The sequence below is a fragment of the Cottoperca gobio genome, chromosome 21 (assembly GCF_900634415.1).
Source record: "Cottoperca gobio chromosome 21, fCotGob3.1, whole genome shotgun sequence".
NCBI classification, from domain to species: Eukaryota; Metazoa; Chordata; class Actinopteri; order Perciformes; family Bovichtidae; genus Cottoperca; species Cottoperca gobio.
This window is the reverse complement of record NC_041375.1, coordinates 7,999,253-8,023,415: the sequence shown is the minus strand read 5'-3', so window position 1 is coordinate 8,023,415 and position 24,163 is coordinate 7,999,253. Positions and strand designations below refer to the sequence as shown.

Sequence of the window (24,163 nt, the reverse complement as noted above, 5' to 3'; positions counted from 1 at the left end):
GACCTCCCGTAGACTGAAACACTGGCACGTCCTTATTTATAAAGCTATTCTTGGTGCTCTTCCTCCATACTTAAGGATCTACATTAGTCGGAAATGTAGTGGACCATATCGGCTTCGCTCCGAGGACTTGTTTTTTTTAACTGTCCCAAAAGTCCGTACTGAACTTGGGAAAAGGGATTTTAGTTACGCTGCTCTGGCTGGTCTCTCTGAACAGACTTAAAGCGATTCTTAAAGACATTGAAGCAGACCGCTGTGTCTGTAAATGTTTTAATTAATGTTGTGATATTGATTGTGTTGTGATTGTTTGTTTTTTTGTCTGTAACTGTGCTGCTGCCTATCTTGGCCAGGACTCTCTTGAAAAAGAGATTTTTAATCTCAATGAGACCTATCCCGGTAAAATAAAGGTTATAAATAAATAAATACAAATTGTTATTTTCGCTTCATTATAGTTTTGGGGTGCAGTACATTAATGAAGACATTTTCCTGCTGAATGTCTCACTTGGAGATTCATATGAGAAATACTCACTTAATCACCACGAAGCAAGTATAACCATTTGTCACTTATGTGACCGTCCTTATATAAATCAACCTCCATGAGAGATTATTTTCCCTTCTGTAGTTTGAACATAATAGGTAACCTCAACCTCCGCCTCCTTTCCCCTTACATCGAGTGTAGCACGTTTCTTTCTTACAGATTACTGAACAGTCCAAAAAGCCACACAGCTACATGAATCCTCTACTTACTACTGTTCTCATTGACATTCAATAGCCTATAGTTGTATAGTTTTTGATTGGTAAATTGTTCCAAATTATTTTCCAAATTAGATGTCTGTTACATGGACAACATTTTTCATTGAACCAGCATTACCAAGTGATCCATGTTTAGTTTCCACTCCATTTATTAATTCAGAATCAAAGTTTACTTTATTTACATTGTGCTTAATATAACTTACTTTTCAGTTATATTGTTAAGTGATTCTAATAAATATCAAATCCTTTTCAGAAGGCTATGTTCTGGCAGTTTTTTTTTCAGCTCTCCTAAAGAGACTAACCCAATAGGACTATGTCTTCATCGAAGTCACACTACCCACAACTGTTATGCAAATATTAGGAGGTGACCACATGGAGATAAACAGTTGGTGAGGCGAATTCTGCAGTCTGGTGCATTAAACCATCAAGGAAGAAGAGGGAGCAATGACATAATGTAAATAAAAAAGCGACAGACAAACTTTACAATGAAAATGGAATGAAATGTTCGCATTTCAGTCTTCGACACGTCAGGAATCGAACTCTGTTAGTAACAAATGTTGTATAATTATGTAAATAGCTCTGCTGTCTGAGGGAGCTCTACATGAATACAAGCAGCAAAGACTGCTGAGAGATTTAATCCCCAAAAATAAACACAAACATTAACTCAACAACACAAAATGTGTATGATGTATGATGTTACATGGACAACAGGACTACATACTAAAGAAAAAAAACTACTTTTGAGTCACTTTTCCTCTGGAAAATAAGAAACCACAGGGGAGCTGCAAAACATATTGTGGTCACTATGATAGAGGGAAGGCAGATTAGAAAAATAAGAGAGACAAACTAGGTACAAATTAGTTGCTGTTGCTGATAGTCATGAACATAATTTTTTTAAATGTAGGAGCTAGGTATGGCTTAAATAAATAGTCAAACTGAGAAAATGATGGGAACAGGATGATGAGGAGGATTCAGCAGTGAACCAGCAGGCAATGAGGACTCAACATGGCTTTTGTGGGTGCTATGGATTTAAGCCGAGGAGGTGGGTTATTCATGTTAACCCAACATGAACTGTCGAACGTCACTTCCCTGCTAGCCTCAATGCAATTTCTCATTCAGCATGAATTTCATCAGTCTTTCTGAAGAAAATAAACATGTTTCAGGGGTTTACTTTCCATCTTCTATGACAAATCAGCATCCAGCACTTACTAACCTCCACGATTTGAACAAAGTTTAACGATTAGTTTGTCAGCACAGAACAAATGACAGTTCCCATGAAAAAACAACTTATGTCATCGTAAATTGGATCTAAAGTCAGTTTTTCAACGTTCTAGCTGTAATGTCTGCAGTCTACAAACTCCTGCAGCATTCAGTCCTCTCTGTCCTTGAAATCTTTATTTGTCACACTCACACATAACATACAGCCGATACCATTGTGAGATATTGAACTGTAAGTGTATCTGTAGTGTAACTGTATTGAACTGTGGTGAATGTATAACATGAATGAAGAAAAGAAAAGAAAACTGGTTAAATAAAAACATATGGGAACAGCGCAAACTTCCATCTCAGTGAATACATGCCTCACAGATGACAGTCACATGTTTGTGCTCCTTGCACACGGGCTGTTGCACCTTTTCAGTCTTTGGCAGCTGTGCTGATCTTTCTCTTCACTTGGCCCTCCTGTCAGGTGTCCTCCTGTAGCTGATGGTGGCTGTGTTTGTTCTTTTTAGCCCACATCTTTCCTTTGCCCCTGTAATGTGCTTTTGGAGGTGGGGCGTGCCCTCCATGTGCCTCTTCATATGTGGCATGATAAACTCTTTGCCCAGCTCCTTGATGAATAGCCGCCCTGCATTGGTCACACCACCCATGTAATCAGGGTGTTGTGCAGTAAAATTGGTGTAGGCATTGAGGGTGGCAACATCCAGCACATTGTGCCAGAGCACCATGGGCCACCTCCTTGTTCTCCGCTTATAGGTGCGATCCATCTGATCCATTGTGTCCACTTTTTTGTTTTTGTTTTGGTACTGGATCACTTCTGGTTTCTTCTTCACACTGTTGTAATCCACTGCTCTGTCATCATACATGGTGCTCAGGAGGATAACAGCCTTCCCCTTCTTCGGCACATAGCTCACCATGGTCATGTTGCCACTGAATCCAAACTCTGAGCTATGCTTCTCCCTCAATTTGGATGGCTTCGTGGTGGTGATGGCCTAGTGGTCTAGTGGTACGCCTTCCAAACAGGCTGAGAAGGTTGTGAGTTAAATATCAGGGCTGCCACCATTGTACCCCTGAGCAAGGTACTTAACCCTGAGCTGCTCCAGGGAGACTGTCCCAACAAGAGCCTACTCTGCACATGAAAGCACTCTGTTTGAAGCTCTGTCTCTTTGAGACACAATTACACAATTTCAATGTTGCGCACTTCCCCACGCTGTCCGAAATCAAATGTGCTTTTCCAAAGGCCAATCTTTCTGATAACAAGGGGAAATATGTGTCTGTGATCACGTCTCTCATGACAGAATTCAGTCAGCACTTCCAAGATTTTTCTAAAAGAAAACATTACGCTGGCAGAGAGGTTTACTTGAAAATAGGCAGAGTTTTATTTTCCAGCTATCCAAAAAACCAACAAGCCCTTTCTCTGTCATTCCAGTCACATACAGTATATAGCAATAGAGCCCGCCTTCTCAGTTCAAACTGGCCAATCAGGTCAGTTCTCTAGAATAGAGAGTTGACAAGGTTAACAAATATACATACTTTTTCTTAACTTAACTATACCAACTAATTCTCAATTCATTTTTTAAACATGTGAACATAAATACTATAGTGTAATCGTCTCACATCTCGATTATTAATTAGGACCCACACCTTTGTCAAGTGAATACACTGTTATATTCAAGTGTGTAACGTTCTATTTATGCGTCCCAAGTAATGATCAATGAGAAGAAAATATTGCTGTGAATACAATAAACTTTGTCTAAATAAACATCATATTCACACCAACAGCGTGTAGTATACTTTGGTTTTTGATAATTATCTATCACACCATATTCACAAAGCAGCACAGCATGCTGTGACGTCCCAGTAGGGAACAGTCAAAGAATAACAAACCAGAACGAATGAGAATGTGGATATTGGCTCACTCAAATATGAAATACAACAAAATAAAGCCATATTCCTAACTGAGTAGTCAGATGTCTGAAAACTTGTTTACATCAATTGAGGAATTGTTAAGGATATTTCTGCTGTTATTAAGGGTCATGCCTTCAGCCCCGTTCACATCAGGCCCGAGGGCGTCTTTTGAATCTTTATATCTGATCCCAAAAAGACTGCAGATTTTCTTCAGCATCAGGTCAACAATCTCCTCCTCGTCTGAGGGCTGTGTAAAAGAGAGATGACAAAATAATTTTTAAAGTGATAAGAAATATTATATACTTGATAGTACTCACTGCTGAAGACATATCATGTGCTTTTGACCCATGATCTTAATTAGTATCCATTTTTATCCCTAATGTGAAAAACAAACATTTTAAAATAGGAGTGCAATGTAGCTCCTCCTGGGGAACACTAAAACCCCACAGAGAATATCAATGGAACAAAATGTTTTTTCATGCTGAGACTGAAAAGAGGCTGTCAACAAATCCTGCTCCAGTTATATGCGACTGCATTGGTAGTAAGTGTTATTAATCAATGTTGGTAAATGTAAATTCGATTTTTAAAGTCCCCAGTTTTATTAAAGAACACGTGGAATCACCAGACTTACTGCACCAAAAACATACCTGCCTTCATTTTGATCTCAACTACACACTTGTAAAGTTTAGTGACTGCTTCTTGCATATTTGTGATGCTATCACGTTGACAAAATCTGCCTACAAACTTTCCTAAACTGAAAACAAAATTTGAAGACACCCAAACTAATCAATGCAGTAGTAGCGACCTGCCATGCCCTAAAGCATACTTTATCTTCTGCTTTTGGTCTATTTTATTCTAAATGGGACCATAATTTACAAAATGAACAATGTGATATTGAAAAACACTTGAAAATTACAATCGAGACCTTTAACTTGTTAGGACTGATATAATAAATCAAGTGGGAAGTAGGGTAATTTTCTCATAGACTTCTATGCAATCAAACTTCTTTTTGACACCAGTTGAGTCGCCCCCTTCAGGCCATTCAAGATAATGCATGTTTACGGCACTTCTGCATTGGCTTCACTTTTCAGACCCAGAAGTTGCAGCTTGTAAAAAGAAGGCAAGCTTTTTGTGTTTTTGCACTGTTTTTATTTATTTATTGGCAGCAGCAACAAGTTGGTTGATTCAGATCTACTTTAGCATTGTTGTAGCTCTAGCTAACAGGAACTAGCTGGCAAAATGTTGGTGCTGAAGCAGTAGTTGAGCCTACAGGGTGGTCATGATTGCTTAATTTACATATTTTACTCTATAAGATTAATAAAAAAATGTCTCATTTAGTCATTAATATTGAATGATTTGCAGCTCCATAAAGCATGTGTGCATAGATGTCGCAAACATTAAGGAATCATTTTCTGTAGTTTTTCTTACACTACAAGTGATTTTGCATTAATGCTGAGTTTTATGTTACAAAAACAACCTCACACATATTCATGTACAATTTCAGCAGTATGTAATGGTGGGCATACTCCAAAGTAAACTGCAGCTTTTACAGAATAAAACAAACTGTTGAGAAACTAATACTCAAAGAAACAATTATGCCTAGGACAGGGGGGCAGTGTCAACCTTCAGCTGCTTTTATGTTAGCCATGTCTTCTTCAGGGCTTGACCAACCTAGCACAGGACATGGAAATGAGATCAGATCAATTGTTCTGTCCAAACTGTTCTTCTTGGTGTGTCAGGATTAACGAGGGTCTGTACTTGGTAGCAGCTGTACTTAGCGGGAAGAAGCATAATGAGCGGGTGAAATTTTCCTTTTCCTTGTGGTCTCTGAGGAAACCAAAAATGTCGGCCTTTTACCTTGGACTGCAGAAGCCAGCATTAAGAGGGCATAATGAGGCACCACTTCCATATGGATTTATTTGAAGTCAAGCACCTATACGATGTGGTTTGCAGTTGATTCTGTAGAAGGTCTGGTAGCTGCTTGTTAGAATTTCTTAAATCCCATCTTTGCTTTCAAGCTGCACTGTGTAACTATTAATAATGATTTACTTTCTTGGCCACTAGATGGCAGCGAGGAAAACTGTAAACATGCAACTGATATATACTTTTTAAGCAAACAGTTGAATAGTTCCACATCCAGCAGACAGAGAGCAACATTAGCATTTATTTGGAGTCGTGTTTCTGGCCACCTGATTAATGTAAGTTAAATATTCACATGTCATTTTAACTCTGATTTGGATACCTCTTAGTGTATATACAGTTTATGTCCCTTTAGCTTCTTTGCTAAATGCAAAAGTGTTGCCGGTGTAGACAGCCGCTACTGCGGCTGGAAATGAGGTTAATGAAACCTATTGTACTACAAGTACAACATATCATGTGCATGAAATAGTTTCTAGTGCACACCTCACACTTTCAACAAGACCCACGGTGGATTTCAGGGTAATGTGTAAACTGAGAAATCTGGGTTTGTAAAATATAAGTAAATGTTACTACAACAGAAATTATTTGATCAACCCTGATATCAAACCCCTAACGATTATTTTGGAATATAAACATACAATTTGAACAATATAATCTGTATTCAAAAACTATTTAGAGAAAATATTTGACTTTTATTTGTTGGTCTAAAAACCTTGGTTAGTTGCTTGAAACAATCACTTGTGATAAATGTTACCTTGTGATATATTTGCTCCTGGTTGAATGCAACGAGGATCACTGAGAGGAGGAGATTGAGCACCACAAACGTGATGAACACAATACAGGAGCCAAAGAGTAATCCACCAAGGATGGGGCTGCAGTCCAAGACCTGGCAAATAGAGCATCAGTGAGACTTGAATATCAGTTTTAGGACAAACCTTTATTCATTCACATCGATAATGGTTAGAGATTCCACAGTATGCCCTTATTATTACACATATATACACTATTTAAATATATCTAAGATACACTATTTCAATATACCAAAGATACCTCTGAGCAACGGTTGAATAAGAATAGAAAATATCAGCATTGGTAAAAGAAACTGGAAGCTTAGCATCAAAACATGTGCAACTGGAATATGTTCCCGTTTCACTGTCAAGTGTAAAATAATGCCTAAGGCAATGTGCTGCCTTAGCAAAGCTATTCTTTAAATGTCACAATAGAAATAGAAAGTCAGTCTAGGGTTAACACTGTTGGAATTGGATCAGGGAATATCAGATGACTATACTATAGACTGAACAACATAAATCTATTTAATCTAACAACTGGGTACACTGCAGAAGGTCCAAAGAAAATCAGGTTCACTAAATATTTTTATAAAGTTTTGGTTCTATAATGATCTCGGGTCACTTACGCTTTTCTGGACTGGAAAAAAGTATTCAAATTTGAAGGTTATTTGAGGGAAAAAATTGTTCCAAGTATTCTTCCCTGTCATGCAACACTATGGGGACATCGACTAAATGAAAGTGTGAATCATTTAATCATTCTTCTTTTGGGGCCAAAACTATTACGAATGTAAACGATACATTTGGAGTCTGAACTATATTTTTGTTTATTTATGTCAAAGTGGTCATTATTTAAGGAAAGAGAAAAACATTGATATAACAGGTGAATCCAAACTTTTAAACAGTTGTGTGTAAGTGCTTTACATTGCAAATCTGTGAGTAGAGGAAGAGTTCACATACCTCGTCGTAGTTAAAGATGCCTATCTGCAAACTGATGATGGTCAGAAGAGCATCAGTCAAAGTTCTATATGAGGATATCTTCCAGCCATAAATGATGTTGCTCTAGAGAGATGGATGATTACATCAACAGAGGAACCACTAAATCATTTATTCTCGCTTTAATCCAATAGATATTTCGGCCATTATTATGTTATATGCTTCATTCACATATTGTCATTGTAACCACAGAGAACATGTACTGTAAAATAGAAGATTCAATTGTGTGAATATATTAAAGATAACCCCCACAGAATACCTTCTCTTAAAAACAAGTTGAACTAATTTGACTAATTTTACCCTTCTTCTCCACTCTCCTGGTAAATTAAAGAAAACTCAAGTTTTATTTTAAACTTCACTAACTTTTTAAAAAGTGCCTTGATGAAGCAACGTTTTCAGGGAGATACAGGGCAACTTTTAAATTAAAGTCCCACAGCATTGTATTATTTAAGCCTGAATGACTCAGAAAATAGAAGCAATTTAATATTCTTACCCGCGTATTAAATAACATAGAAAGATCTTTGTGAAAGGGAAAGGTCATGGTAAAGAGGGAAAATACTCACCGCAACGGAATATGCCACGAACATGATCACAATGACCAAAAGTAAACCGTAAATGTCACCCCACGCCCGCTGCAGTGCACCAGTGATCATGTTCATCTTGGGGTTCAGTCTGAGCAGGTACCACAGTTTGAAGGTGGCAAGCAGAACCAGGAAGGCGATCAGATACTGAAGAAATGAGTCCGCTGTGGCTGTCTCGTAAAAACTGGCAAATCTAAATATACAGTAAAGATGTGAACCATCACAAATAGGAGAAAAAGAGTACTATCAAAGAACACTATAAAATAATGTATATAAGAGTCTACAGCCGTGTTATAGGCTCTATCTACTTTGGCACGGCAGTGCTTTGAGCTATATGCTAACATTAGCGTGCTAACATGCTCACAATAAAAATGTTGTACTGTTTAGGGTTTACTACGTTCACTATCTTAGTTAGGCATGTTAGCGTGCTAATATTTGGTAATTATCTCTAAACCAACCCTAATTTCATCGCAATCTATCCAATAGATATAGTATATTGGTAGACATACCAAAAATACACAAATGAGATCCTCAAGGTGTCTCCAAAGGACAATCAGGGGACCATTCAAGGTCAAGGATTGGGTTACAAAATGATTTATACAAAGTTCATGGCAATCCATCCAATAGTTGTTAAGATATTTCAGTACGGATCAACATAGTGGATTGACGGATGTTGCTGCTAGCTTGGCTAAAGAGCAATAGAAAGTAAATACCAAGCACAATATAAAGCCCACTGCACATCTTCTACACTTCTGAAGGTGTTGGCTTGTCACTTGTTTTTGTATACCGTACAAAACAAAGATCAGGCCTAAGGTTTATTAGCACAGTATATCTCACTTGTCCTTGTGGTTTTGGTAGTAGGTCATGTCGCGGTTCCCAAGCAGGGTCCTCTTGATGAAGACAGCCACGGCGCTCCAGCTCAGTAAGATGATAGTCAACTCAAGAAGATTCCACTTGTTCCTGAAGTAAGCACACCGCTGCTGCTTCATTAATTTGCCCTGCCAGGAAAAGAAAAGAAAGAGGATAGTCATGTGTAAGTCATTTGCTGTGTGTTGACAAAACACTTATTATCTCTTAACATATTTAGTATTTATGTAACCTTTGTTTATTTGTGAAAATTCTTAACAAAGCCATGTCAAAAGTGAAAAAAATATATTTAATTAATAATTTAATTTACATAACATTGATGAAATTTAATTTTTTTCAAATTGTTGGTTGTATAACTTAACATTTACTACAATACGCATTTGTGCAATCTGATTAATATGCAGTATTTCTGAGTGATTTTGATCTCAATTCTGTTTGATATCCAAACTCCCAGGTGAACTTCAAAGATGTGCACAAACACAAAATTAAAATCTCCTGTATTACATTTTTACAGGTGCAGAATTGAAAGAAAAAAATATGTGCATGTGTTACTGAAACCAATCCCTGTATCAAAATAACAGTCTCAGAGGGCTGCAAGGAAGGATAACAAACTGTCCTGCAGATGAACAAGGAGCTTTGATTTGTGAGCTCTCATATGGAAGAAAAACACAGAGAAGATTAACGGTATTACATCCTTACACTGAGATCAACATTGTCATCAAAACATTACCGTTAATGTGTTTAGATTTTTCTTTCCTCATGTAATAATATAATTTAAGAGGTGTACACTCAAAGGGAGCCATTTAATGTCCGTGGATATTTATCAGGGCGAAAGATTAGAGGAGCGGAGTATAATAAGATGCTCTGAGTAGGCTGTAAATTGCTTTTAGATTTACAGTATATCTCAAAAGTGAGTACACCCTTTAGATTTTTGCAAATATTCTGTTATATCCTTTCAGGGGATAACATTATCCTACTGAAACTTTGATATAACGTAAAGTAGTCAGTGTGCTGCTTGAATAACAGTATAGATTTATTGTCCTTTGAAAATTACTCAGTACACAGCTGTTAATGTCTAAACAGCTGGCAACAAAAGTGAGTACACCCCATAGTGAACATGTCTAAATTGTGCCCAAAGTGTCAATATTTTGTGTGACCACCATTGTTATCTAGCACTGCTTTAACCCTCCTGGGCATGGAATTCACCAGAGCTGCACAGGTTGCTTCTGGAATCTTCTTCCACTCCTCCACGACGACATCACGGAGCGCACGGATGTTGGACACCTTGCACTCCTCCACCTTCCTCTTGAGGATGCCCCACATGTGCTCAATTGGGTTTAGGTCTGGAGACATACTTGGCCAGTCCATCACCTTAACCTTCAGCTTCTTCAGCAAGGCCGTTGTCATCTTGGAGGTGTGTTTAGGGTCATTATCATGTTGGAAAACTGCCCTACGGCCCAGTTTCCGAAGAGAGGGGATCATGCTCTGCTGCAGGATGTCACAGTATATATTGGAATTCATGTGTCCCTCAATAAAATGCAGCTCCCCAGTGCCGGCAGCACTCATGCAGCCCCAGACCATGATGCTGCCACCACCATGCTTGACTGTAGGCAAAACACATTTGTCTTGGTACTCCTCACCAGGGTGCCGCCACACACGCCGGACACCATCTGACCCAAACAGGTTTATTTTGGTCTCATCAGACCACAGGACATGGTTCCAGTAACTCATGTTCTTGGATTCATTGTCTTCAGCAAACTGTTTGCGGGCTTTCTTATGCATCGGTTTCAGAAGGGGCTTCTGTCTGGGGCGACGGCCATACAAACCGATTTGATGCAGTGTGCGGCGTATGGTCTGGGCACTGACAGGCTGACATCCCACTTCTGCAACCTCTGCAGCAATGCTGGAAGCACTCGCACGTCTATTTTTGGAAACCAACCTCTGGATATGACGCTGAGCACGTGGATTCAACTTCTTTGGTCGACCCTGGCGAGGCCTGTTCCGAGTGGAACCTGTCCTGGAAAACCGCTGAATGATCTTAGCCACTGTGCTGCAACTCATTTTCATGGTGTTGGCAATCTTCTTATAGCCAAGGCCATCTTTGTGAAGCGCAATAATCCTTTTTTTCAGCCGCTCAGAGAGTTCCTTGCCATGAGGTGCCATGTTGTCCAGCATTCAGAGAGAATTGTGCCCAAAACACCAAATTTAACAGCCCTGCTTATCATTTACACCTGAATCCTTGTAACACTAATGAGTCACATGACACCAGGGCGGGAAAACAACATCATTGGGCACAATTAGGACATGTTCACTATGGGGTGTACTCACTTTTGTTGCCAGCTGTTTAGACATTAACAGCTGTGTACTGAGTAATTTTCAAAGGACAATAAATCTATACTGTTATTCAAGCAGCACACTGACTACTTTACGTTATATCAAAGTTTCAGTAGGATAATGTTATCCCCTGAAAGGATATAACAGAATATTTGCAAAAATCTAAAGGGTGTACTCACTTTTGAGATATACTGTACAAGCAATTCAATGTGTGAACACTGTGCATTCAGCAATTCAGCCTCAAATTAATCTCTAATGTTAACAATGCTCTTGTTAGATTGATTCTTGTTAGTCTCTGTAGCAAACAACACAGGTATGTTCAGAGAAAATTGGTCCGAAATCAAAATGCATCGCCAATCCAAAAAGGTTCATGTGAACAGATTAATGAGCCCTTTCCAAACAATTAACGGAACTGGAACCATGTGTTGTGGTAGTCGTGTTAGTGTGTACCTGCAGGAACATGTGATGGAGGATGAAAAGAAGGTATATGATCTCAGCAGCCATAACAAAGAAGTGAAGACCACCAGTTGATTGGTAAAGACGAACACTCTGCAGCTCACTGTAGAACTGAAATGCTCCTATAAAATCAACAGGGAAAATTGCATTACTGTTCCAATTCCAATTGTAGGAAGCAACAACATCAGACAATATGGTCGGAGATGCACAGACTGGTGTAATATAAATGTTATTCATCCTCTTTAAAATCTTCTTTAACAAAGTTGTGATTGCATACCGATTGCACATTTTAAAAGGAAACACTCAACCTTACCTACAGCTGACGTCTCAAGTAAGAGTGTGACGATGCAGAAGAGGTTCACATTAGCATTATAGACGGTAAACTCTACAAAGATTGCCCTTGTGTACGTATCCAACCAGGTGTTCCTGTACAGATACTCAAGGGTGCTGTAGATGAAGTACACAAGAATATTTCTTATTGTAGGACTCATTATGTATTTATGTGTTGCAGTTGTCTTCAAATACTTCAAATCACCTTTGTTTGAAAACAAAATACATTTTTATATCTCTATATATTCAACTTAAAGTTTAGTTAATTTATGTTTAAAAAACAAAAGTTAACCAAAGTCACAACCACAAATTAATGGGCCATCCAGCTTTTGATGTCCTAAAGGCACTCCCTGAGGCAGTTCAGTTGTGATGGGAAATTAGGTTTTAGGGGTGGGTAAAGCTGCGTATACTTGGCTTAGCATTGGTGGGAAATGTTTATGTATGATTCTAACTAGGGGAAGCAAGTAGGTGGAGAAAATGATGGGGCAGAAGATGGGCGTTTGTGGGATGGAGAGATTGTCACAATCTGGTTGTATTTTGGTTTCCTGTTTTATTTTGAAATGTTCACTTCCCCTTGTGTCAAGTCCAGATGTACTTCCTGTCTGTGTGTTTTTCCCTCCCTGATTGTTAATGTGTTCCTCCTGTGTTTATTTACCCTGGCCTTGTGTCTTTGTCTTTCTTCCCCAGCTGTGTCTTTTTCCCTCGTTTGGTGTCTGTGTATATATCCCTATCTGCCCCAGTGTGCCTTGTCGGATCGTCTTTCATATTATGTGCCCGTTACCTGCAGTCCTTCCTGCCGTGCTTCCCTGTGTCTACCTGTGGTTTGGTTTGCGTTTTCTCAGTTTTATTTGTTACTTTGTATTTTCTGATTCAGCTTTGTTTTATTAAAGGCTCGCTTTTTGTTATAATCTTAGTCTGTTTTCTGCATTTGGGTCCTCTCCTGTACCATACAGTGACAGAGAAGGTCTATGCCAGGGGTGCCCACACTTTTTCAGCTTGTGAGCTACTTTTAAAATAACCAGGTCAAAATGATCTACCTGTATTAAAAAAATGCTAAATATATTTATTTATATATGTACTGAATATACTTTAAATATTCACTATATGTTGGCGTACCTTACTACACTGCATGAACCCTAATGGCACAATACAATTCAATACATTTCTGGTCACTACCTTGATTTGCACTGAATAGAGTCAGCCAGGTTTGCATAATAACAGGAACTGCAGGTAGCCAGCCTCAAGCAGGATTCCAGATGATCATTGGTCATGGTGGATCAGTACTTGGACTTGATAATCTTCATGTGGGAAAATCTTTTGGGCACCCCTGGTCTATGCTAACTGAGAATTTTCTGTTGGTGAGATAGGAGAAGAACCAATCCATTTCTGTACCCTCAATGACAAACTCATGCTTAAGATGGTTGATAAGGATGGCATTATCAACTATGTCGAAGGCAGCACTGGGGTCAACAAGGAGGAAAATGGTGCAGTCAAAAGTCAGGAGCAGGTCCTTGTGGACTTTCAGGAGGGCTGATTATGTACTGTGAGCGGTCTTGAAACCAGACTGAAAAGTGTGCATGATGTTATTGTTGAGAGGATGACTTTTTCTAGTAACTTTGAGAGGAAAGGTAACTTTGCGATGGTTCTGTAATTGGAGAGTATTTCAGGGTCAAGGTTGGGTTTTTTCAATGTTAATATATTAATTCATAAATCTGAGAGTCAATGAACCTACTTAGCCCACTGAGGATTATTCAAATTTGTGGCCTAGAAACAGAAAAGATTATCTTTGGTTCTCGTATTGATTGATTCGATTTTGATAATGTACGTACCTGCTTGCATTTTGTGAATCCGGGCCGAGCTCCACTACAAAGCCACCTCCCCTGTACAGCACCATTTTTCCCCGGACAGGATGAGCCCTGAGCTGAGCCTGTGTCTGGTACCTCCATGAGCTGGAGGTGCTTGTAGAGATATTATCCCTCAACAAATGGTTCCAGCCAGGGACGTAGGAGTCTATGTCCTCCACGTCCCATGAATATGGAGCATGACAGTCTGGTACAAACTGGAGCATGGAGCCTGCAATCTGACAGGAATTCTTCTGCACTCTCAATTGACGAAGACGGGCTTTACCCACTAGCTTGGAGTTTCCATCTGTGATAAATCCTGGAACACAGTAATTAAAAGAATATTTGTTTGTTTTTTCTCCGGCAAGTGCTGAAGGAAAGTCATGGGTTTAGGTGTGTGGTCTCGTTATGTCACACATTCAAAGCCTCTGGCCAGTTAGTTGGTTCTGAGCCAAAGATAATCTCATGGGTGTTTCACCCAGAGAAATCTTCTGAACAAGGGTCTGTATATTGTTAAAAAAAAGCATCATTCTACCCATCTTTGGACTTGATTGTTGTTGGACTCCTCAGCATGAGAGTGAGAAATCTGCTCTTCTGGAGAGCAACCAAGGCTTTCACACTTACACACTTTAGGCGCTAAACAACCTTTGTCTTACAAAAAAGAAAAAAAGAAACAAAAGCTGCTTTAACACAAGGCAGTATACATTGACAAATAACTGCTTCTGTAATATAGGAATAAAAAAAAAAATTGCTAAAACGAACCACAAACCTTTCTTTGCAGCTCTAACACGAAAGCATTTCTTTTCTAAGATTAAAACAGGAGCAGAACCCTTCTTTGTCCTTTGCATGAGGGATACATATTTACCTGGATAAACTCCAAAAAGGTTACTTAGTAGCGATGTGTTGGCCCACGAGAACACATCTCCAAGACTCATGCTGTCGGAAATCCCTCGACTGAAGCTATCCCGGATGTGCTGTTTCAGGAAAAAAGCATTGGGATCTTTCTGGCCGTACGCCACCAGCAGAAGCATCCACATAAATCCCATGTAGGCTGCAACAAATGGGCACATTAGACTTCTCCAAATTCACCATGCGATAACAGAACGATGCATCAAAGTCATCATTATTTTTAAATAGAGTTAAAAATAATTTAAAGTAGATGCTGCAATTTATTTTATCTAATTATTTTAATTCCCAGGTGTGATTCTCACGGCCAAAGTACACATAATAGAAGGAGTGAAATTATTTTAACGATGATAAACCACAGCCCCAAACTAAGTCAAAGTAAATATTGAGTTGTATACTATGGACCTTCAGTGTGGATTTAAGATAACAACATAGTGTAGTTAGCTTAGTATTTTGGGTTCAAGACCAAATAATTAAGGTATTTATAAGAAGAATTTCCTGATGTTCCTTTTGTTTCGTCTTTTTGTATACAAGAGTTATAATGGGATAGTTAAATATAGTGTGTGGATCCTTTAAATTTCTTTAAATGTGTATTGCTTTAAATTGTACACTGTAGCCCAGGGGTTGGGAGCCTCCGGCCTCTGGGCCTTATACGGCATGCGAGACCATTTGATCCGGCCCTGAAGGTAATTCGTAAAACGCACACAAAACAAAATCCACTAGAAAAATAAACTAGACTGCAATATTTTACAATTATCACTGCCATGTGCAATATTCACTTTATTTTCTATCAACCACTTGGTACTTATATTCTTTTTTTATCCTATTTAATTATTGTGTACTGCCTTTTTACTTCATATGTTCTTTTGCAGTGACAAGATACATTTCCACGTTGTGGGACTAATAAAGGATTGCTGATTTCTGATAAAACAGAAAGATATGCATGTATGGATAAAAAAGTTGTTTTTTTGCACAGCATAAAAGAAAGGTGAAATGAATGGGCTGTGTCATATTTGCATTTATATATATATATATATATATATATATATATATATATATATATATATATATATATCACACCTCTGCTGTAGCCTGTGAATGACAGACTTTTTAATAGCATTTCACATTTGACTTGTGACAAAGTACCGTGTTTGTACTTACTCAAAATCTCCTTGAGGAGGGCAAAGGCTTTCTGTTCCATGATCTTGTTCCTTTTCATCGTCTCAATGTCCGCAGCAGGAGGAGGCTCATAGAGACTGTTATCCCGTCCGACCGTTTCTTGGTCCTTACGATCACCTGTGGGTGAAGAGTTATTTGTTTGTTGTAACACGTTAACATTTCTGATTATGTCAAAATTTGAGACCAATAAAGTGTATTTTGGGAGTTTTTATCTTGTACCTAGATTTCTGTCAATTCCTTCAAACAGCATATTTTGATAATCTTCCTCATCAACTTTCTTTATTACAAGTGCAAAGAAGACTGCAAGACATAGCACCTGTGGTAAAAAGCCATTAGTGAAAACAAACGTTTTTTTTCTCCAAATTTAATACGTAGCATGTGCTCTTAAATAATGATCTCTGTAGGAAAGTTTAAATTATGAGAAAACTATGAAATTAGGCTTTCTAAAACACTAATAATTAATTGCATTGGAAATACTTCTTCTCACCTTCAATGGCTGAATGATGAGGATACTCTGAAAAAAGGAGACAATCATGGACACCAACCAGCTCGCAGAGCGTTCCTTTCCAAATTTCAGCCCATAAAGCATTGTATAATATCCTGCAACAAAACTGCTTGCGATCATAAGCAGCCAGCCGACAAAAATAAACCACCAAGGTAGGCCTCCATGACAGCACACCCTTTTCTTCTGACTACCGTCACCATCAGTGCTGTCTGCAGGGCTCAACCTGAAAGTCAAAGCAGTGAAAGAAAAAGCTTTACTCAAATACAACTCTCTTTTTAAGTGAAAATACTGCATTCCACTTAAGTAACTGATATAACAGGATAAAAAGTGTTAAAGAGATTTTACCATACCAGAGATTTTAGTCCATTAACCACAGATTGTGTATTCCTTAATGAATGATTCAACTTTTTGGGAAATGGGCTCTTTTACTTCTTTGCTGCCACTTAGATGACAAAACACCTGTCATGTTTGTATGCTCAATATGCATCTACAGGTGGTTAGCTTAGCTTGGCTTAGCATAAAGACTGGAAACAGGGGGAAACGGCTAGCATGGATCAGTTCAAAGGTAAAATATTTTGCCCTCCAACTTGTCCTTTTTATATTTGTTTTTTAACGATTAAACAAACAAGTTATTTCACGTTGTAACAATTTATTGGTGAACAGCTGCCGGATGAAGTGACTTGCCACCATGAGCTTGCATGTCATACTTTGAATGTCCAAGCTAGTTGTTTTTTTCTGCTTCCAGTCTTTATGCAAACCATCTCTTAACTCTAGCTTCATATTAAGCATAAAGACATTAGAGTAGTGTTGAACTTATCTTTTTTTCCCCAAAATGTTGAAATTTATGGTAACTTGAAAAATATTTAATACAAGCCATAATCTAAAGAGTCCTGACAAAGTTGTATTAATGTCAAATGATTTACAGTTTATGGGCAGGGATTCACAAACCGTAAACACTATGCTTTCAGCAGTTACTTTCTTACCTTGGAAGTCCTTGAAAGCACATCTAAAACAGTTTCCAGTATGAAGATATGAACGATGATAGAATAATAAACAGGAATAAACAGGAAATAAACATAAAAGACTATTAAGAGATTAATTCTTCACATTAAAGGATATTTAGTGACTTTCAAGGCTCTGGCATATTTTGCAAATGAAAATAAATGTGCAGTTTGTAGGTAGCAGGATACTACATGCAAATGAGTTCCGTACTTCTTCTGATTGAGTTCTTCTGGGTTGACAAAGCTGAATGTGAAGAGCTGATCTTCAAGAAATCCCTTCATGCTATGGATTTGCTGCACAGCCTGGCAGTAGCTGTGTGGGGTGGGGAAGCCAGAGGGTCCCAGCAGACACAGCTCTTTGTCGATGTGACACAGCTGCCGATATAGATATTGGGTTTTGTTGCTCTTCTTTTGAATCCCTTCCTCTGTTGACCCAGGATGTAGACTAGCACCGCATTCTGAAAATGTAAATCATTTATGAATTGGTAAACTTGTCAGATATGAAAGATTTAGTCACATCTAGCATGCATAAAGATGTGTTCGGACAGAAGGTGAAGTGAATGATTTTTCCTGCAGTCATTCCCGCAAATTTTAGGCTATTTGTGCAGTCCGTGTTTATTCGTCTTAAACAGTCAATGTAGCAACTGGACGTTAGATGTATGCTAACCAGCAACGGCTGCAGCGACCCTGTGTGTGGGAATGTGCCTCTGTGTGTGTGTTCAACTAAACCTGGGACTGAAGTTTCAGAAGTCACCCGAAACCTTTGGTTCTTTTTTTTATTTCCCTTCACTCATCTTTTTTCCTCTGGTCATCATACTTTTATAAAGCAGATTCATAAATCCCTGGGATATGTGTGAAAATGTCATGCAAATTAATCCTTTTACCACTGTACCAAACTGTATGTGATGCTTAGGGAACAAAGTCCAGCTCAGTTTCACTACAACGGACAATGAATTTAGCCATATTTTAAAAAGCTAAAACACAATGGGATTTTCTGTGATACATTTGAAGCTAAAAAGATATGTACTTTTGTTCTGTGAAGTAAAATGTGTGCACCACTTCAATGTCATACTCCTAATATAATCACTTTTGACTTTGTTTTCAAATGTTACATATTATAACTGAAAAGTCTGGAGAAGTGACTTATGTGGAATGTAATGCCTGTGCATTCATTCATATTTTCATTAAAATTCATATTGTACAGACTTCTCCGTTGTCTAATGTATCACTTTTGAAGTTCTGGCCCCAATTCATGACATTTTATAAAAGAAGCAGGTACGAGTCAAACGTATATATGTGCATTTATGTTCTTAAAGTTTAACAACTGAGAGAAATAAGGTTTGCTACATGCAAAACACTTCTGAATAGTAAAGTACCTTCTAGAGATGAAAGGAGATGAAGCGAACTGAATGGAATTTACCAGCAATTGAATTTATAGCTTAGAATGTGTACAACAAACCTCAATATCAATACTGTACCATATCTGTGGCAAACCAAGACCGAATTGTATACAATGTCACAGTATCAACCATCCACAGCAAGTACTGTACACACCTGGTAGCTGAGGCTGAATGAGGTTGGAAAACGTTTTGGGCTGGGTGGAGTCGCTGGTTTGGTTATTCTGTCTGATGAAGTTCTCCACCACAGAAAGCACATCATTGATATCTACTTGTTGTCCGGAGCCAAACTCTGACTCTATGAATGTTATGTTGCTTTTCACGGTCTTAGACAGTGACTGGGCAATTCTTATGATATCCTGAGAGAGAAAATGTACAAATGCAAAGGTGCTTTTATTCTATATAAAATGACATACAATATATGCAGTTGTAATATACACTATATGAATTTGGGATTAATTATTTACATATCCATCAATTTTTGAACATGAGGTGAAGATTTATTATATAGTTTAGATCGGGGGGGGGGGGACCTTTGAGACCATTTGATCCGGCCCTCAAGGTAATTCATAAACAAATGCAAAAAAATCCACCAGAAAAAACCCCCAAAAAATCTAGACAGCAATAGACGGGCCATGGTCAGGGTCCTTCAACACAACACGAGATAAACGTGTCATCACGTGGTCACGTCATGTCAAAAAACTTCAATATTAAACGAGACTGTCATTGACATCAGCGAATGCAGCATGGCGAGTGAAAACAAGAGAACGGTGGATGCGGAATGTCGCACTTTACAGGAGAAATGGACGAACGATTATTTATTTGTGGAAGTAAAATGTCAGTGTGCCTAGTTTGTGTGGACGTACTTGCAGTGATGAAAAATAATCTTGAGCGTCATTACAGCACGAAACATGCCGAACTGCACGAGCTGAAAGTACGAGTGTGTTTGGATAAAGTTAACGCTCTTCGGCGGAGTTTGGCCCAACAAGAAGCTCTCTCCAGAGTGTAACATACAAACATGGACAGATCGAGAGGTAGACCACCACACCAAGAACAGACTATTCCACCACTGCAATTATCACTGCCATTTAAATACTCACTTTATTTTCTATCAACCACTTGGTACTTATATTATTTTGTATTATATTTAATTATTGTGTACTGCCTTTTTACTTCATATGTTCTTTTGCAGTGACAAGATACATTTCCCCGTTGTGGGACTAATAAAGGATTTCTAATTTCTGATAAAACAGAAAGATACATGGATAAAAAAGTTGCTTTTTTTGCAAACAGCATAAAAGAAAAGTGAAATTAATGGGCTGCGTCTTTTTTTGCAGAGGTTATGAGTTCAATAATTAGTATGGCCCTCGAAGGAGGTTGTAAAAAATAAAATGGCCCTTGATAGGAAAAAGGTTCCCCACCCCTGGTTTAGATGCTGCTATGTCAGCAGCCCTTAAATATTCAGGACAAACACTTTCAACAGGTACCAAATGAAAAACATGAAGCACTTACCTTAAGGACAGTGTCCAAAGTAACATTAACATTCATGTTGGTGGTGGTAGTCTGTGAGAAAGACGTCCGTTCAAGGGCATCTCGTTTTTCTGTTTTGCGCTTGCAACAAAATGTCTCTCGAGGACGAGTGTTTCTGAAGATGCTAACAATAAGGATATTCATGGGAAACATAATGAGGGAGCTCTGAACTCCAATCATAAACTGTTGCCAGGTAAACTCAAAGTGACCTGAAAAAACAGAGAGAGAGAGATAAAGACATTGTACTGGATATACACTTACATTTTTAAATGTCCACACATTTATAAATATGTATTTTGTCTTAAAATGCTGTGTATAGACTACTTGTATAATAAATATTAAGTAATGAGTAATGATTGGTTATATATAAACAATCAGCAACTTTACAAGGTCATGAAGAAGACTTGAGTTCTGAAAATGAAATACACCCTTTATTATTTTAATTTTTTTTACAGTAAATTGAATTATCATGAAAATTATGTGAAAGGGATGTACCAAGGTCCATGGTCTGCTCAGAGGGATCAGTTGGGATGCCATAAAACATGACACTGGTAAGCATGGTACAGAGCAGCAGGGTAAAACAGCAGGAAACTCTCTGAACACAGGTGAAGCTGCTGCTCGGTGGTCGACTGATCACAGAGTACCACAGGTGTCCGTCACTGAAATCCTTTGAAGTCTTCATAAAGAACAAGTTACTGGAAAATATAAGCAATAAGGGGGAAATATGTGAAATAAAAACACTTTATACTAACCAACTTTTTAATGGTTAATACGTGTACCTTAATGTTACAAAATTAAAATAAATCTCTTTTCAGCCATTTCATCGCTATATAACATCGGCATAGCTCTGCCATTTTATTTCAATTCAGTTCAACTTACATTTAGTTGGATTCAAATTAATTATTAAATACTGCATGTCTCCAGCTATATATAAATATCAAAAACATGATATCGTGACTTATTTGAATTGCCTTATTAAAATCCGGACAGGAGTACATAAATAGTATTTTTTCAGTCTTGGTTAGGGTTGCCATTTACCAAGTGTTTGACCAATGGAAGTTGGATCTCAATTGAAAACTACATTGTGTCTGCTGATACAGTATCTGGCTTTTTTAATGTTTCAAAAAGAGAGCTTGCAGTAAACTTCACATCGTTTAAGCCAAGATAATTTAATTTGAAATGTATTGTTGCTCTCATCATTCAAATGAGAAAACCCTGTTTGGGTTTCAATAGTGTGTTTGTTTGTATGATTTTGCTGCCCAGTACTTTGATGATTTTACCTTACCTGAACCTCTTTAAATCAATCTCTGTCGAAACAGGAAACACTTTATCTAGGGAACAATCCCCGCTGTCTATGGCCAGCCAGGAGTTGCATAGGAAATGCCATTTATGCTTCGCATGTAAATCCTGCACCATGACATTGCCAACATACCTGAAAAAAAATAAAAACAACTTTTGTACTACAAAAGAAAAATCAGCCTTGAGAAAATACACAAAAATAACTAAATTGTTTGCTTAACAGAGAATCAAAGAAAACGACAACAGAATCGTATTTAATTAGTACTCTGCAAGGTCATGGTCATAATACTGTCTAATGAAATAGAAAATGGCCCAGGCATTTATTTATTTTGCCTACCATTCAGGATGGCTTCCTGAATTGTTGTGCCACAGTCTGATGCCCTGTAGGTCTCCCAAGGAGAAGGGTGTAGTTATCAGGAACAAATCCACCGCACCTCTCTCAAACACACATTTCTTTGGATCCGAGAGATGATGTGGTTCACTGCCTCCCTCTGCACCCAGCAGAGTGATTGTCACCTAAAACCATTGATACTTTGTATTAATAAACTGCAAACTCTAAAACTGAAATACAACCACTTTAGCTACATGTATACAGGGAAATGGAGGAGTGGGATGGGAGCTAGGGCTGTTTTATTTTCTGTTGCCTTGGCCTGCTCCCTCAGTTTTGTTTCATACCAGTGTGTTGTATTCAGCTTTGTTTATTAAAGCACACTTTTTGTTTGCAACCTGCCTGTTGTCTGTACTGCACTTGGTTCCTCTTTTTAACCACAACGTGACAGATCGAACCAACCTAAAATGGACCCAGGAGATATGTTTGAGGATGAACTTTATGAGCTTTCATATTTCCTCATAGATGTTCATGAAGAGCGGAAAAGAGCCCCCTGTACGGAGGTCCAACAGGCTGGTCTTAGGATGGCACTGTCATGGTGGGGAAAAGGTGAGGACCCAAACGTAGAATGTAAGATGATATTTTAACAAAAGAGGGCTTTATTCCAGTAAAGCTTACAAAATTGCAAAGTGACAAATAAAACCGAAAATACAGACCAGAGGGTGAGCCGAGGTAGCCACTAGGGGAAAGCACCATGTAACATGAATGACGACCGGACAAGGAACACTGGGACATATACACACAACCACTAAACAAGGGAACAAGACACAGCTGGGAGAGAAGGGCAAATACACAGGAGGAAACGAATCAAAAATCAGAAAGAGAGGGAAAACACAGAGACCGGAAGTACAACTAGACATGACACAAGGGGGAGTGAACACTTCAAAATAAAACAGGATATAGAAAGTCACAATCATGACAGGCATGCAGGAAAGTGGCGGATAAGCTCTGGCTGAGGAGTTTTTTGCCTGAGTGGCTTAGAGACTTTATAACACCTCCTATTGCCAGCCTGATTTGCAGCCTGCCTCCCAGACAGCTAGCCACCGGCCTGTTATCATTCAGCAAGCTAGCCACCACTCCATAAATCTTGGGTTCCTGACTCTGCAGCCCCCCGATCCTTCGGCTCCAGCCCCAAACCTATTGCTGGGAACTCGCCTGGCCCTAGGAGGTCCTCAAAGTCTTTGTCAGACTTCCAGGCTTCTTGGGAAGAAGCCCAACCGTTCCAGACGCCATCCTGTCAGACTGAAGTCTGCTCCTCAGCCTGAGTCTCCACTGCGCAGCTCCCCTGAGTCTCCGCTGCCCAGTTCCCTGGCCAACACCAAGCAAATTACTGCTTCAGAGGTCCCAGCCGACCCTGGTTTTCCCTGCTGAACTGTCGTTCAGCCGACCCATTGTTTCCCTGGCCACTTTGCCCTTGCAGAGTTGCAGTTGAGAGAAGATGTCTACGACCCGATTGTTTCACAAGTAGTGAGTTTACAAGCAAGTTTTAAGCTAATAAAAAGATAAGTCATCATCAGACGATAGCTGATGTGTTCCAGGATTGCATTTCAGCCAATGCGTTCCCCCTTTTTGCTCGCCACACGGATTGTTTACCTGTATTCAACAAAAGGCAACTCAAATGTGATCGGTCAATACCACTCTGATTACAAACGGAAACCAGAACGCTTCCGATATCAAAATCTTGTCCCGTTGTCTACAGATTCTGCATTCATATGCTGATGTCTATTAAATAGAGATTATGTAGCTAATGCCATTCAGCTCCCCCCCCACCCCCACCCCTACCTCCTACTTTATGAGGGGTTTTTGATTTACCTTAGATTTCTGTTCATTTATGCTTATTACGAGGCACTATCTCAGCAAAATCCTTGTTGCTGTGCAGAATATGTGCGGGACCACAAAGAGCAGAGCCTTTTCTGCTAACCGTTTAACTATTTGCTATGAACTGTTAACATAATTACCTCAGAGGAAGTTG

At 38.8% G+C, this 24,163-nt stretch overlaps 1 protein-coding gene across 1 annotated transcript in view; it reads right to left on the bottom strand.

Moving 5' to 3' along the window:
- Nucleotides 1-3,344: 3,344 nt before the first annotated feature.
- Nucleotides 3,345-24,163, bottom strand: part of LOC115026506 (polycystic kidney disease protein 1-like 2) — a 53,177-nt gene continuing 32,358 nt past the window's right edge. The window contains exons 22-40 of the mRNA XM_029459352.1: nucleotides 24,150-24,163; nucleotides 22,141-22,319; nucleotides 21,790-21,936; nucleotides 21,000-21,199; nucleotides 20,487-20,713; nucleotides 19,132-19,333; nucleotides 17,789-18,035; nucleotides 16,559-16,799; nucleotides 16,291-16,387; nucleotides 16,054-16,188; nucleotides 14,852-15,037; nucleotides 13,975-14,305; nucleotides 12,129-12,262; nucleotides 11,810-11,937; nucleotides 8,996-9,156; nucleotides 8,141-8,351; nucleotides 7,542-7,643; nucleotides 6,551-6,682; nucleotides 3,345-4,123 (exon numbers count right to left, since the gene is read on the bottom strand). The exon at nucleotides 24,150-24,163 is cut by the window's right edge and continues 88 nt beyond it. Coding sequence (XP_029315212.1) covers nucleotides 3,935-4,123; nucleotides 6,551-6,682; nucleotides 7,542-7,643; nucleotides 8,141-8,351; nucleotides 8,996-9,156; nucleotides 11,810-11,937; nucleotides 12,129-12,262; nucleotides 13,975-14,305; nucleotides 14,852-15,037; nucleotides 16,054-16,188; nucleotides 16,291-16,387; nucleotides 16,559-16,799; nucleotides 17,789-18,035; nucleotides 19,132-19,333; nucleotides 20,487-20,713; nucleotides 21,000-21,199; nucleotides 21,790-21,936; nucleotides 22,141-22,319; nucleotides 24,150-24,163 — 3,263 coding nt within the window. The 3' untranslated portion in view covers nucleotides 3,345-3,934. The remainder of the gene's footprint in view (nucleotides 4,124-6,550; nucleotides 6,683-7,541; nucleotides 7,644-8,140; nucleotides 8,352-8,995; nucleotides 9,157-11,809; nucleotides 11,938-12,128; nucleotides 12,263-13,974; nucleotides 14,306-14,851; nucleotides 15,038-16,053; nucleotides 16,189-16,290; nucleotides 16,388-16,558; nucleotides 16,800-17,788; nucleotides 18,036-19,131; nucleotides 19,334-20,486; nucleotides 20,714-20,999; nucleotides 21,200-21,789; nucleotides 21,937-22,140; nucleotides 22,320-24,149) is intronic.